At 45.0% G+C, this 12,832-nt stretch overlaps 1 protein-coding gene across 2 annotated transcripts in view; it reads left to right on the forward strand.

Moving 5' to 3' along the window:
* Positions 1-12,832, forward strand: part of DNAH10 (dynein axonemal heavy chain 10) — a 174,981-nt gene that overhangs the window by 69,050 nt on the left and 93,099 nt on the right. For both annotated transcript variants that reach the window (XM_032243719.1, XM_032243716.1), the window contains 5 exons: positions 23-256; positions 2,611-2,733; positions 5,271-5,504; positions 8,248-8,471; positions 12,144-12,413. In XM_032243719.1, the coding sequence (XP_032099610.1) occupies positions 23-256; positions 2,611-2,733; positions 5,271-5,504; positions 8,248-8,471; positions 12,144-12,413 (1,085 nt within the window). The remainder of the gene's footprint in view (positions 1-22; positions 257-2,610; positions 2,734-5,270; positions 5,505-8,247; positions 8,472-12,143; positions 12,414-12,832) is intronic.

Below are 12,832 nucleotides of genomic sequence, written 5' to 3' on the forward strand. Positions count from 1 at the left end.
TTCTTTTTCTATTTCTGACCAGGCTGTGAAGGAGATCCTAGACACTTGGGAAAATATGAAATTCACCGTAGTCAAGTATTACAAAGGCACCCAGGAGCGGGGCTACATCCTGGGTTCCGTTGATGAAATTATCCAGTCTCTTGATGACAACACTTTCAACCTGCAGAGCATCTCAGGAAGCAGATTTGTGGGACCTTTTCTGCAAACTGTGCACAAATGGGAAAAAACGCTTTCTCTAATAGGGGAAGTCATTGAGGTGAGAGAAAAGATGAACAAAAGATGGCTTGCAGCCAGTGCATAGCAGGAAAGAGCTTTTATATGAGGACATTTGGTGCTTAGAAACAAATGATCCTCTTTCTTACTTTTTTGTCTTGATTTATTTTGAGGGCAAAAGTGCATGATTAGAGGAATTGATCTGAGTTTTTCTTTCATGGATGATTTTCATTTCCAAGATTCCTAATTGCTTCTTTTCATATATCTCTGTTTTTCTTTGATACTGTCCTGTTCTTATTGCAAGGATGCTTTTGCCTCCTTGATCACACTGAACATTAGAAACATATTTATTTTAAATTTCTTTTCAGATTTCGCTACACTTTTTTTAAAAAAACGTCTGTTGACTGTCTCTTATGGTGGGTTTTCCTCTGCGTGATTTTGGTTTTTTTTTCTAGCTCATCTCACATGAATTCTTTTTCTTGTATCTGCTTCACTTTGTCATCTGTTTTTGCAGCCTCTCTAACCTGGGGCCTGTCACACTGGGAAGTAGCAAGGTCTTCTAGTAGGCGGTTTGGGGCTTTCTTCCTTTTGGGCAATGCTTGCCCAGACCTCTCTGAGCAACCCAGGCTCACTGCACCATTTTTGTGTGCTTGGCTTTTTTCCTCCCCAGACCACGGGCAAGCACTTTGTTCTTGGCTGCAAACCCAAGCCTTGGGCGGGACGAAGCCAGGCCTGGTTCCCTGGCCAGGTGTGAGATCCGGGCCTCCGTGATGCCTGGGCTTCCTTGCCTTGCTTTGTTTGTTTCTTTGTTTTGTCTGTAACTTTGTGTTAGTGGAAGCTCTTGTGTAGGATATAGCACTGTTTTTTAATTTGAGAGTTAAAAATAATTTTATTTTTTTTAGACGGAGTCTTGTCCTGTCACCTGGGTGGGAGTGCAGTGGCGCCATCTTGGCTCACTGCAACCTCTGCCATCCAGGTTCAAGTGGTGATTCTCCTGCCTCAGTCTCTCAAGTAGCTGGGATCACAGTCACCCGCCACCATGCCCAGCTAATTTTTGTATTTTCAGTAGAGATGGAGCTTCTCCTTGTTGGCCAGGCTGGTCTTGAATTCCTAACCTCAAGTGACCTGCCCACCTCAGCCTCCCAAAGTGCTGGGATTACAGGCATGAGCCACCATGTCCAGTCAAAAAATTTGTTTTTATTGAGGTGAAATTTGCATACCATAAAACTGGCTTCCGTAAAGTGCACAATTCAGTGACATTTAGTCCATTCACAATGTTGTGCAACCACCGCCTCTGCTTCCAGATTTTCTTGAAACCAAAGAACAGCCAGTGCCCCTTGAGCAGCCACTCCCTACCCATCTCCTCCCCCCAGAAACAGACTGCAACCACCAGTCTGTTTTCCGTGTCAATGGATTTGCCTATTCTGGATGTTTCACATAAATGGAGTGACACAATATACGATCCTTTACGTCTGGCTTTTGTTACTTAGCATGATGTTTCCGGGTTCTTCCGTGTTGTAGCATGTGTCAGTGCTTCAGTCCTTTGTATGGCCCAATAACATTCAATTGTGTAGATTGAGCACATGTTGTTTCTCTGTTCATTGGCTGATAGACATTTGGGTTGTTTCCACCTTTTGGCTATTGTGAACAGTGCTGCTGTCAACATTCATGTACAATTACTTGAGTCCCTGTTTTCAGTTCTTTTTTTTGTGTGTGTGTGTGACAGAGTCTCGCTCTGTTGCCAGGCTGGAGCGCAGTGGCGTGATCTTGGCTCACTACAGTTTCTGCCTCCCAGGTTCAAATGCTTCTCCTGCCTCAGCCTCTGGAGTAGCTTGACTACAGGTGCCCACCACCATGCCCGGCTAATTTTTGTATTTTAGTAGAGATGGGGTTTCGCCATGTTGGCCAGGATGGTCTCGATCTCGTGACTTTGTGATCTGCCCGCCTTGGCCTCCCAAAGTGCTGGGATTACAGGCATGAGCCACTGTGCCTGGCCCTCTGTTTTCAATTCTTTTGGAATTTACCTAGGAGCAGAATTGCCAGGCACATGGTACTTGGTTCCCTTTTTGTGTGGCTTTGGCATGGCCTGTCCTTGGTGATTGTGGGTCACAGGCTTCACCCCCTTTTCATAACTAGAAGTTTTCCTACCTATGCTGGGCTGCATGGAGAGCTTCCTTTTGCTTTTGAGTGTGGCCATTAGTTATGCTTTCCCTAGCATTCCCATTCATTTGGAGTGGAGGGGAGCTCGGCCGTGCAGATGCTCACTCTGACACCTTGCCCGGAAGGTCCTTCCGTCTGAGTTGATTTGGGTCTGTCCTGTGTCAGGGTGGGCTTTGCTATCCATTCCTGGAGGTATCTGATAATCACTGCTGACACTGACCTTTTGTACATTTACAGATTTGGATGTTGGTTCAGAGAAAATGGATGTATCTTGAAAGTATTTTTATTGGTGGAGATATAAGATCACAACTTCCAGAAGAGGCAAAAAAGTTTGACAACATCGATAGAGTATTTAAAAGGGCAAGTGACTCACTTCTGTTTTAGTAATGAAAGAAGGGCAGTGATCTGAGATATTTGTACATTGTATTTCTCCATTAGTAGCTTCTTTCTTTTTAGAGACAGTGTCTTGCTCTGTTGCCCAGGCTGGAGTGCAGTGATGTGATCATGGCTCACTGCAGCCTCGAACTCTTGGGCTGAGATCCTCCTGCCTCAGCCTCCCAGTCAGCTGGGATTACAGGCATGAACTACCATGCCCAGCTAATTTGAAAATTTTTTATAGGGATAGGATCTTGCTATGTTGTCCAGGCTAGTCTCAAACTCCCAGCCTCAAGTGATTCTCCCACCGTGGCCTTCCAAAGCACTGGGATTACAGGCCGGGTCACCTTGCCTAGTCCACAAATAGCTTCTGAATTTTTCCTGTCACTATATATGACCTTAATCTATCTGATAAAAATTTGTGTTTGATTTTTAGCTGCTGGCATATGACACTGAATCTTTTTCACATTTATCAGAAAAGCAATATTTGCTTGTTTAAAATATTTTGAAAATGTAGTACAGTGGAAAAACGTGTCTCTCATGGTTTTGTCACTTTCATGGGACCACTTTAACATGTCACTATATTCATTTTATCTTTTTCCTATGTGTATTAATGTAAAAAGCGTAATTATAATCACATTGTGTACAACTTTATATCTTATAATTTTTTCTTAATATTATGAGAAACATTTCATATTAGGAAGTCATCTGAGAAAATATTTTCATGGCTCTCTGTATATTCCAGTGAGCGGTTTGACATTAGTTTAGTTGATTATTCTCTAGTCATCTGACATTTTGTTTGAACAGAATTCTTTGCTTTCATAAATAATGTCCAGGTTCATGCCTAATGCTTCTTCCATAGTTAGAGTGAATATCTTAAGATAGATTGTTAGAAAGCAAATTGCCCATGAAGGGGTGGATGCATTTTAAAGTCCTTTCTAGTGGCTGGTTAGTGTGGCTGGGATTTTAACCCAGCTCACCTGCCCTCAAAGACTGGGTATTTTGCTACTTAGCTCTGCTGCTGTGTTCATTAATTACAGGCGACCAGTTCATGTTTCGGTCTCTTTTATCCACTGGAGTTTATAATTGTTTTATACTCATTTGCATAAGCTCTTTTTTTAAACTTAAGAGACTTACACAACACATATTAGTCCAGGCATGATAACTCACGCCTGTAATCCCAGCACTTTGGGAGGGCAAGGTGGGCGATCACTCAAAGTCAGGAGTTTGAGACCAGCCTGGCCAACATGGTGAAACCCCATCTCCAGTAAAAATACAAAAAAATTAGCCAGGTGTGGTGGTGCATGTCTGTAATCGTAGCTACTTGGGAGGTTGAGGTGGGAGGATCACTTGAACCTGGGAGGTGAAGGTTGCAGTGAAGGGGGATTGCAGCACTGCACTCTAGCCTGGGTGACAGAGCGAGACTCCATTAAAAAAAAAATTACACAACGAATGTCAATTCATATCAGTTCATTACAGAATCGTTTAGAAATTACAAAAAGCCAAGAAAAAGAAAGGAAGCAAAAAGTCCCTCCAGTCCCCTTACCCAGCGTAACCGTTTTAACAGCTGAGCATATGTCTTTCCAGAACGTTTATTCCTTCACAAACATACACATAGATATCGATAAATAAATAACATTTTACAAAATGGGATCATTCTTTTTTCTTTTCTTTTTTTTAAGAGACAAGGTTTGTTGCCCAGGCTGGAGTGCAGTCGTGTGATCATAGCCCACTGCAGCCTCCAACTCCTGGGCTCAGATGATCCTCCTGCCTTGCCCTCCCAGGTAGCTGAGACTACACGTGTGTAATACCCCACCTGGCTAACTTAAAAACAAATTTGTTTTTGTTTTTTTAGTGGAGATGGAGACTTGCTGTGTTGCCCAGGCTGGTCTCAAACTCCTGGCCTCAAATGATTCTCCTGACTTGGTCTCACAAAACGCTGGGATTACAGGAGTGAAAATGGAATCAATCTTACCAATATCGTTGGCTATTTTCATTGAACAGTTTGACCTATGTTAATAAATAAACATCGAAATTATCACTCACAGCAGACGATTGACCTGTTGTTGGACATTGAAGCTATTTCCTTCTTTTTTCTGCTGTGTTGAAGAATGCTGCTGTGATTTCTGTGTATACAAATTGCTCACAGTGGAATTGCCAGCTTTGTTTACTCAGCAAATGTTGATTGGACACCTACTGTGTGCTAGCACTGCTGTAGGGTGGGGTGGCACCCATCAGTGAGCAAAACAAAACAAAAAATCCTTTCCTTGTGCAGCTGGCTTTCTTATGGGATGATGAAAAATCAGAAACCAGTTAATTACATGTAGTACGTTAGAAGGGGGTAAGGATATACATGTTTAAAAATGATAAATTGATCCCTTGAAAGCTGATGGCACCGGGCTGCTTGTCAGTTTCATCTCTGCTGTGCCTGGGCTTGGGTGAGTGCCTGTTCCAGGGTCAAGAACAGTGTCTCCGCTCTCCCTGCTCACCCTGCTTGACGGCTCTCCTCTGTCCTGGTCCAGATCATGGCCGAGACCTTGAAAGATCCCGTGATCAAGAGGTGCTGTGAAGCCCCGAACCGCCTCAGTGACCTACAGAACATCAGCGAGGGCCTGGAGAAGTGCCAGAAGAGCCTCAACGACTACTTAGATTCGAAGAGGAATGCTTTCCCGAGGTTCTTCTTCATTTCTGACGACGAGCTGCTCAGCATCCTGGGGAGCAGCGACCCGCTCTGCGTCCAGGAGCACATGATCAAGGTCGGCCCTCTGGGTGCGCAGGGGCTCCCTGTGTGAGCCTTAGAGCCGCCTTCTGTCCTCCCTGGTTCCCTTGCCATGAGGTTCAGCCCAGAGAGTTAAGACTGAAATGCTGCTGGAGTTGGTTGTTTGGTTTGTTTTTTGAGATAGGGTCTGGCTCCGTTGCCCAGGCTGGAGTGCAGTGGTGCAATCGTGGCTCACTGCAGCCTCAACCTCCCTGACTCAAGTGATCTTGCCACCTCAGCTTCCGGAGTAGCTGGGAGCACAGGTGCACACCACCATGCCCAGCTAATTTTTATATATTTTTTTGGAGAGACAGAGTCTCACTATGTTGCCCAGGCTAGTCTCTAACTCCTGAGCTCACGCGATCTTCCTACCTCAGCCTCCCAAATTGCTGGGATTATGGGTGTGAGCCACCACACTCCGCCGTGGAGTTTTTATTGGAAGCATAAGCCTGATGATATTCACAGTCTGAAATCACAGCAGATTTAGCTCTTTTTCCACAGTCCAAAACTAAAAAAAAAAAGAAATATACAAAGACTAATATATTAAACAGAGAAGCATTAGAGGATAGTGGTTTAGCACGTGGACTCTAGAGCCAGATTGCTGGGGTCCAAATCTTTGCTCTGTGCTGAGTTTCTGTGTGACCTTCGGCAACTTACTTGATTTCTCTGGACATCGGTTTCCTCATCTGCGAATGGACTTAACCCCAGTAGTTACCTGTTTCAGTGGAGCTGTTATAAAGATGAAATGAGTTGCTATTTATAAAGTACTTTGAACAGTGCCTGCCTTTCAGTGTGGGCTAAATAACCCTCTCCACTACCCAGAATCGGCACTGGTTACCATTTAGTCTTGTTTGGTTTGTCTGTTTTGTAAAGTTGTACAGGTTCGTAGTCCTCTCGGTCCTCATCCCCATTCATAGTTCCTCTACTTTCTAGAGCAGACACTATCATGAATCTGTTGTGATTCCTTCCAGACCATAATTTTATACTTTAAAAATAAATGTATATGTATCCGTGAACCATTTCCTAAATGGCAGGAAACAACAGAGAAAACTGTCCCTTGTGATGGAGAACAGAGGCTGGCCACACACGATCTTTGGCTTGCTAATCAAAGCTCTTCATCTAGCTTCGGCCTGGAGCAGGGGCTCTGAGCCTCGGCACTGCTGCCATTTGGGGCTGGAAGACTCTGCCGTGGGTGCTGTCCTGTGCATTGCAGGACATTAAGTAGCATCCCTGGCCGTGACCCACTAGATGCCAGTGGCACCCCCTCCCCAGTTGTGACAACCAGAAACATCTCCAGACATTGCCAATGTCCCTGGTGGCAAAATTATCCCTGGTTGAGAACCAGTGTTGCAGGGTAATTCCCTCATTCCAGATCAACAGAGTACTTAGGACAAGTACTTTCTTCCATGCTTTCCCTTTAATTAACGCTAACTTCCTTCTTAAAGTAAGATTCATATTTTTGACTGCAAGTTTTTTCTTTCTCAAAGGGGACGCTTATACAATGTTCTGCTTCTACTTTTTTTTTTTTTTTTGAGATGGGGCCTTGCTTTGTTTCCCAGGCTGGAGGCAATGGTGTGGTCACAGCTCATTGCAGCCTCTATCTCCTGCGCTCAAGCAATCCTCTCGCCTCAGTCTCCCAAAGTGGTGGGATTACGGGCATAAGCCATTGTGCCTGGCTTTCTGCTTCCATTGTTGTAAACAAATAAGCATTTTACTGTTATAGAAAATACCTCATTAGGAATATTTCATTTACTGTTCACCTCTTTTGCAAACCTCTGATTTTATTCTTTTTTTTTTTTAAGCAGAGTCTCACTCTTGTCGCCCAGGCTGGAGTGCAGTGGCGCGATCTTGGCTCACTGCAACCTTCACCTCCTGGCTTCAAGTGATTCTCCTGCCTCAGCTTCCTGAGTAGCTGGGACTACAGGCATGTGCCACCATGCCTGGCTAATTTTTGTATTTTAAATAGAGATGGGGTGTCACCATATTGACCAGGCTGGTCTCGAACTCCTGACCTCATGATCTGCCCGCCTTGGCCTCCTAAAGTGCTGAGATTACAGGTGTGAGCCATCTCACCCAGCCTGATTTTATTCTTTAAAGCCTCTTTGTTGTCTTCCTCTCCTCTCTGATTTGCGAGTGCCTTGTTCTATATGGTGGGCCCCAAATGACCCATTTTCGTAAATATTATTCTGATTCATAACAATGATAATGGTCAACAAATGCCAAGTGTTTGACAATGTGCCAGCAATTTACTCAGATTGTTTCATTTGACTGTTCCAAGCCACCTTGTTAAGTGCCATGATTATGTTTATTCCAGGCAGAGAGAGGAGGAGCAACCCACCCCTAGTTAATGGATTGGACATTGGGGAAGCTGGGGTTCCACCACAGGCCTCTGTTCCCCAGCCTGGGGTGTTAATCACCCTTCCGCCTCCCCCACGTTCCACTGGCTCCTGTCTAGATACCTCCCCATCCCAGCAGTGTTAGGGACAGAGTCTGGCTGCTGCTTCTTTCTTTTTCAGTCTTCCACAGATCTTTGTACAGTACAGAGTAAATGAAAGTGCCCAATAAATGTCTTTCGGATGACCATGCAGGTGGATGAACAACATCTGTCTTGCCTGTGATCTTGGCTCACCTGTTGCTGTTGCTGGTGTCATCGCAGCTCTGGTGGATGGAGGACCGCCGGCTGGTCTTTGATTCCAGAACTCAGTGACGGTCTTACAGGGCCGCCCCTCCCTGTTTTGCAGATGTACGACAACATAGCATCGCTGAGGTTTCATGACGGCGATAGTGGAGAGAAACTGGTGTCTGCGATGATTTCAGCAGAAGGAGAAGTCATGGAGTTTCGGAAGATCGTGCGGGCTGAAGGGCGCGTGGAGGACTGGATGACGGCAGTTTTGAATGAAATGAGACGAACTAATAGACTAATTACCAAAGAGGCTATTTTTAGATACTGTGAGGACAGAAGCAGGTAAGGCTGTGAATGTGGATGTGCATTGGTCTGTCCTACTTTATAGTCACAGTGGATTCATTTTAAGGGCTTGGAGTAGAGTGACTGACATTCTAAATGAGATTTATGTTTTTGGAATAGGTAATTAGCGGACAGATAGATGTCTTGATTGATTGATTGATTGAGACAGGGTCTCGCTCTGTTGCCCAGGCTGGGGTACAGTGGCACAATGATTCACTGCAGCCTTGATCTCCCGGGTTCAAGAGATCCTCCCACCTGAGCCTTCATTGTGGCTGGGACTACAGTCGTGTGCTACCATACCTGGCTAATTTTGTACTTTTTTGTGGAGATGGAATCTCACTGTGTTACCCAGGCTGGTCTCAAACTCCTGGGCTCAAACGATCCCCCCACCTTGGTTTCCTAAAGTGCTGGGATTAGAGGTGTTAGCCACCGCACCTGGGCAAGATAGCAGTCTTTGCATGATCACCCTGTGCAGTACTCTCAAAGTGTGCTCCCTGATGGCAGCACAGGGCCCCTGGGGTTGTTAGAAATGCTGATTCTTGGGTCTTAGCCCACACCTGCCCATCAGAACTCTGGGGGTGGGGCCTGAGGATTTGTGTTTTTGCAAGCTCTCAGAAGATTCCCAGCACCCTTAGCATGTAAACCACTGACTTAGTGAACCACCGGAAGCTACGTGTTTAGTAGGATTATGTGTATGTAACGTTGTTTCTAAAATATTTACTGAGTTTCAATCATTCTTTGATTTTTGTGGCTAGAGAGGCTTCAGGATATCATGCTGAGCCCTGCCTGCTCCTAACAGCTGAGTGCAGTCCAACTGGAGGAGACTCTGGCTAACTTGTCCTATTAGATTGAGGCAGGAACCCCCATGAAGTTGGAGTATATTTGGCAGGGCCTTAATATAGACATAAAATCTTTCTTGTTATTATGAGAACACCATCCTCTTGATTTTGTACACTGCCTTTTTTAATTTGCAGAGTGAAAACATCTACTTAAAAATAAATTATTAGAGAATAGCATAATGTGTATTTGATTATGATCCTACTGTTTTTGAGGTACTGTGGCATATCAAGAAGTTGTTGGCATCTTTATGTAGATATGTTCAGTGGTATGCAGGTAAACTGGGTGTCTATAAAAATTCTTTTAAAGCTTTGATTTAAAGCATTTGCCAATTTCCATGGTGCAAATATTTCTGCCATGGCTGATTTCAAAGCTAAATGAAATAATAGTAAGTGTTTTAACAACCAGCTTGCCAAATTCCTGAGTATTTGACAATTAGTCTTGTGAGCTGATAGGAGGTGGCTCTAGCATTCATTTAACTAATGTTCCTTCCACCCCTGCTCTGGGCTATTCACTACGGTAGATGCTATTTCAAAATGAACTAGATAGAAATCTCTGCCTTATGTATGTAGCAATCGCTGAATGTTTTGAAGTCTCTTTCATGCTTCAGAATACTGTCAATTTTACATCTATATCAATTGATTTTATTTGCATGATGGCTACCACTATGCTAGGGCATCGCTGCGTTTGGCAGTGCTTACCTGGTAGAAGAGAGTGAGGGAATGCAGCCTGAGGACTGAAAGATATCTTTTTCTCATCCAGATGCTCCTTTGAGTGCATGAACTTGTTGCTTCCAACAGGGGTACTAGATGAGCATGTTGATTTATTTGTGCTGACACATGTGGCATCACTGAGAAGTTAGGGCCAGGTGTATCTAGTCCCAGGAAACACCAGCGTCCTAGGCTTTCTTAGCTTTGCCCTGATCATTCTATCTTCTCTGATCCTGTGGCCTCAGCTTCCACCTCTTCCTGTTTCTGATTCCAGGTGTGTTGTCCTTTGCAAGACCCATCTTTGTTCATCAATTCAGTATTGTCCTCTGGCCTTCGTAATCTTTGTTGTGTCTCTCCTGATGTGTAGGGATCATAGATACTGTAAATTAATCTTCAGGCTTTAGCTGCACCACAGAATTTTAAAATGAGACAACAAAGATCAATGTGCTTTTTATACTCTTCTAAACTTATTTTGCCATTAACTGTAGGTCATCAGGATAATGACTATGGTAATCCACAGTCCCTTTTCCAGTACTGGCATTGTATTAGTCTGTTTTCATGCTGCTATACAGAAATACCCAAGACTGGGTAATTGATAAAGGAAAAAGGTTTAATCGACTCACAGTTCCGCATGGTTGGGGAGGCCTCTGGAAACTTGCAGTCATATTGGAAGGCAAAGGAGAAGCAAGTGCGTTTTTCACAAGGTGGCAGGAAAGAGAGAGAGGAGGAGGAAATGACAAACACTTGTGAAACCATCAGATCTCATGAGAACACACAGTATCATGAGAACAGCATGGGGGAACCGCCCCCTTGATCCAGTCACCTCCCACCAGGTCCCTCCCTCAACACGTGGGGTGATGGGGATTACAATTTGAGATGAGATTTGGGTGGGGACACAAAGCCAAACCTTATCAGGCATTTTCAGCTCTGAGTCCATTATTTTTTAAGCACACTTTAGAAAAAAAGCTTGCCTAAATGTGTTTCCAGGCACTCACAAGCTTCTCAAGTTAGTGCCTCTGTAGAAGAAATCCACGTGGCCAATAAACATATGAAAAGAGGAGAAACCCCACGACTCCACAGGATCCGCACTGTAAGGCCGGATGGGATGTTTTGTTTCACCTTTTAGACTGGCAGAAATTCAAAAGCACAATGCAGCCTGGCCAGCCTGGGCAGTGTGGTCGGAGATGACGAAATTCTTTGTTGGAATTTTTATTTTCTTTCTTGAGGCACGGTCTTGCTCTGTTGCCCCGGCTGAAGTGTGGTGGTGTGATCTCGGCTCACTGCAGCCTTGAGCTCCTGGGTTCAAGCAAACCTCCCACCTCACCCTCCTGAATAGCTGGGGCTACAGGCGGGTGCCACCACATCTGGCTAATTTTTGTATTTTTGGTAGAGACAAGGTTTCGTTGTGTTCTCCAGGCTGGTCTCAAACTCCTGAGCTCAAGCAATCTGCCGCCGGAATTTTTTTTTTTTTTTAACTTCTTACAGTAAACCCAAAATACCAAGTTGGTTTAAAAACCTATAATCAAATGTTTTATTTCATTTTATTTTTTAGAGGCAGGGCCTCGCTCTGTCACTCAGGCTGGAGCATGCTGTCGTTATCATAGTTCGCTGCAGCCCCCATCTCCTCGGCTCCAGTGCTGGGACTTCAGGGGCCCTGGAGTAGCTGGGACTTCAGGCACATGTCATCATGCCTGGCTAGTTTATAATTTATTTTTTGTAGAGACCGGGTTTTGTTATATTGCCCAGGCTGGTCTTGAATTTCTGGTTTCAAGTGATCCTCCGCCTTGGCCTCCCAAAGTGTTGGGATTACAGGCGGGAGCCACCGCGACTGGCCTGAAACATTTAAAAATGATGTGACGTCTTTCTGTGGAGTTAGGTACGTGCAACATTTTTTGTGGGGAGGGGTACCCCGAACTGGTATTTACTACCTTGTCAGAGGCAGGTAACATCCTACTCCTAAGTCTTACTCCTCTGACTTAGGTAAACAAATGTAGGCACTTGCTTACCTAAAGCCTTTACTTTGCCCTCCCTACTCCAGATCAAAGAAATAAATTCCTGAAGGCACTGTTTTTGGTACCAGTCCCTGGACCGATGAGAGCCTCTTTCAGGTGTGCGTTTTCTGCAGGGTTGATTGGATGCTCCTGTACCAAGGCATGGTGGTGCTAGCCGCCAGCCAGGTGTGGTGGACCTGGGAGGTGGAAGACGTCTTCCGGAAAGTGCAGAAAGGGGAGAAGCAGGCCATGAAGAACTACGGCAAGAAAATGCACCGGCAGATTGATGAGCTGGTAACTCGCATCACCATGCCCCTGAGCAAAAATGACAGGAAAAAATACAACACCGTTCTCATCATCGACGTGCACGCCAGAGACATCGTTGATTCTTTCATAAGAGGCAGGTGGGCATTTTCTGTGGGCACTGGCATTTCAAAAGGGACCCTTTGTGGTCCTCTGATCTCCCTTAACGGTTTCCACTTCCTCCTCCACTTTTCTTTTTTTTTTTTTTTTTTGAGGCGGAGTTTCACTCACGTTACCCAGGCTGGAGTGCAATGGCGCGATCTCGGCTCACCGCAACCTCCGCCTCCTGGGTTCAGGCAATTCTTCTGCCTCAGCCTCCTGAGTAGCTGGGATTACAGGCACGTGCCACCATGCCCAGCTAGTTTTTTTGTAGTTTTTAGTAGAGACGGGGTTTCACCATGTTGACCAGGATGGTCTCGATCTCTTGACCTCGTGATCCACCCGCCTCGGCCTCCCAAAGTGCTGGGATTACAAGCTTGAGCCACCGCGCCCGGCCTCTCCTCCACTTTTCTTTCCGTCC

The sequence above is a fragment of the Sapajus apella genome, unplaced genomic scaffold (assembly GCF_009761245.1).
Source record: "Sapajus apella isolate SASKATOON/1434 unplaced genomic scaffold, GSC_monkey_1.0 scaffold2, whole genome shotgun sequence".
Taxonomy (NCBI): Eukaryota; Metazoa; Chordata; class Mammalia; order Primates; family Cebidae; genus Sapajus; species Sapajus apella.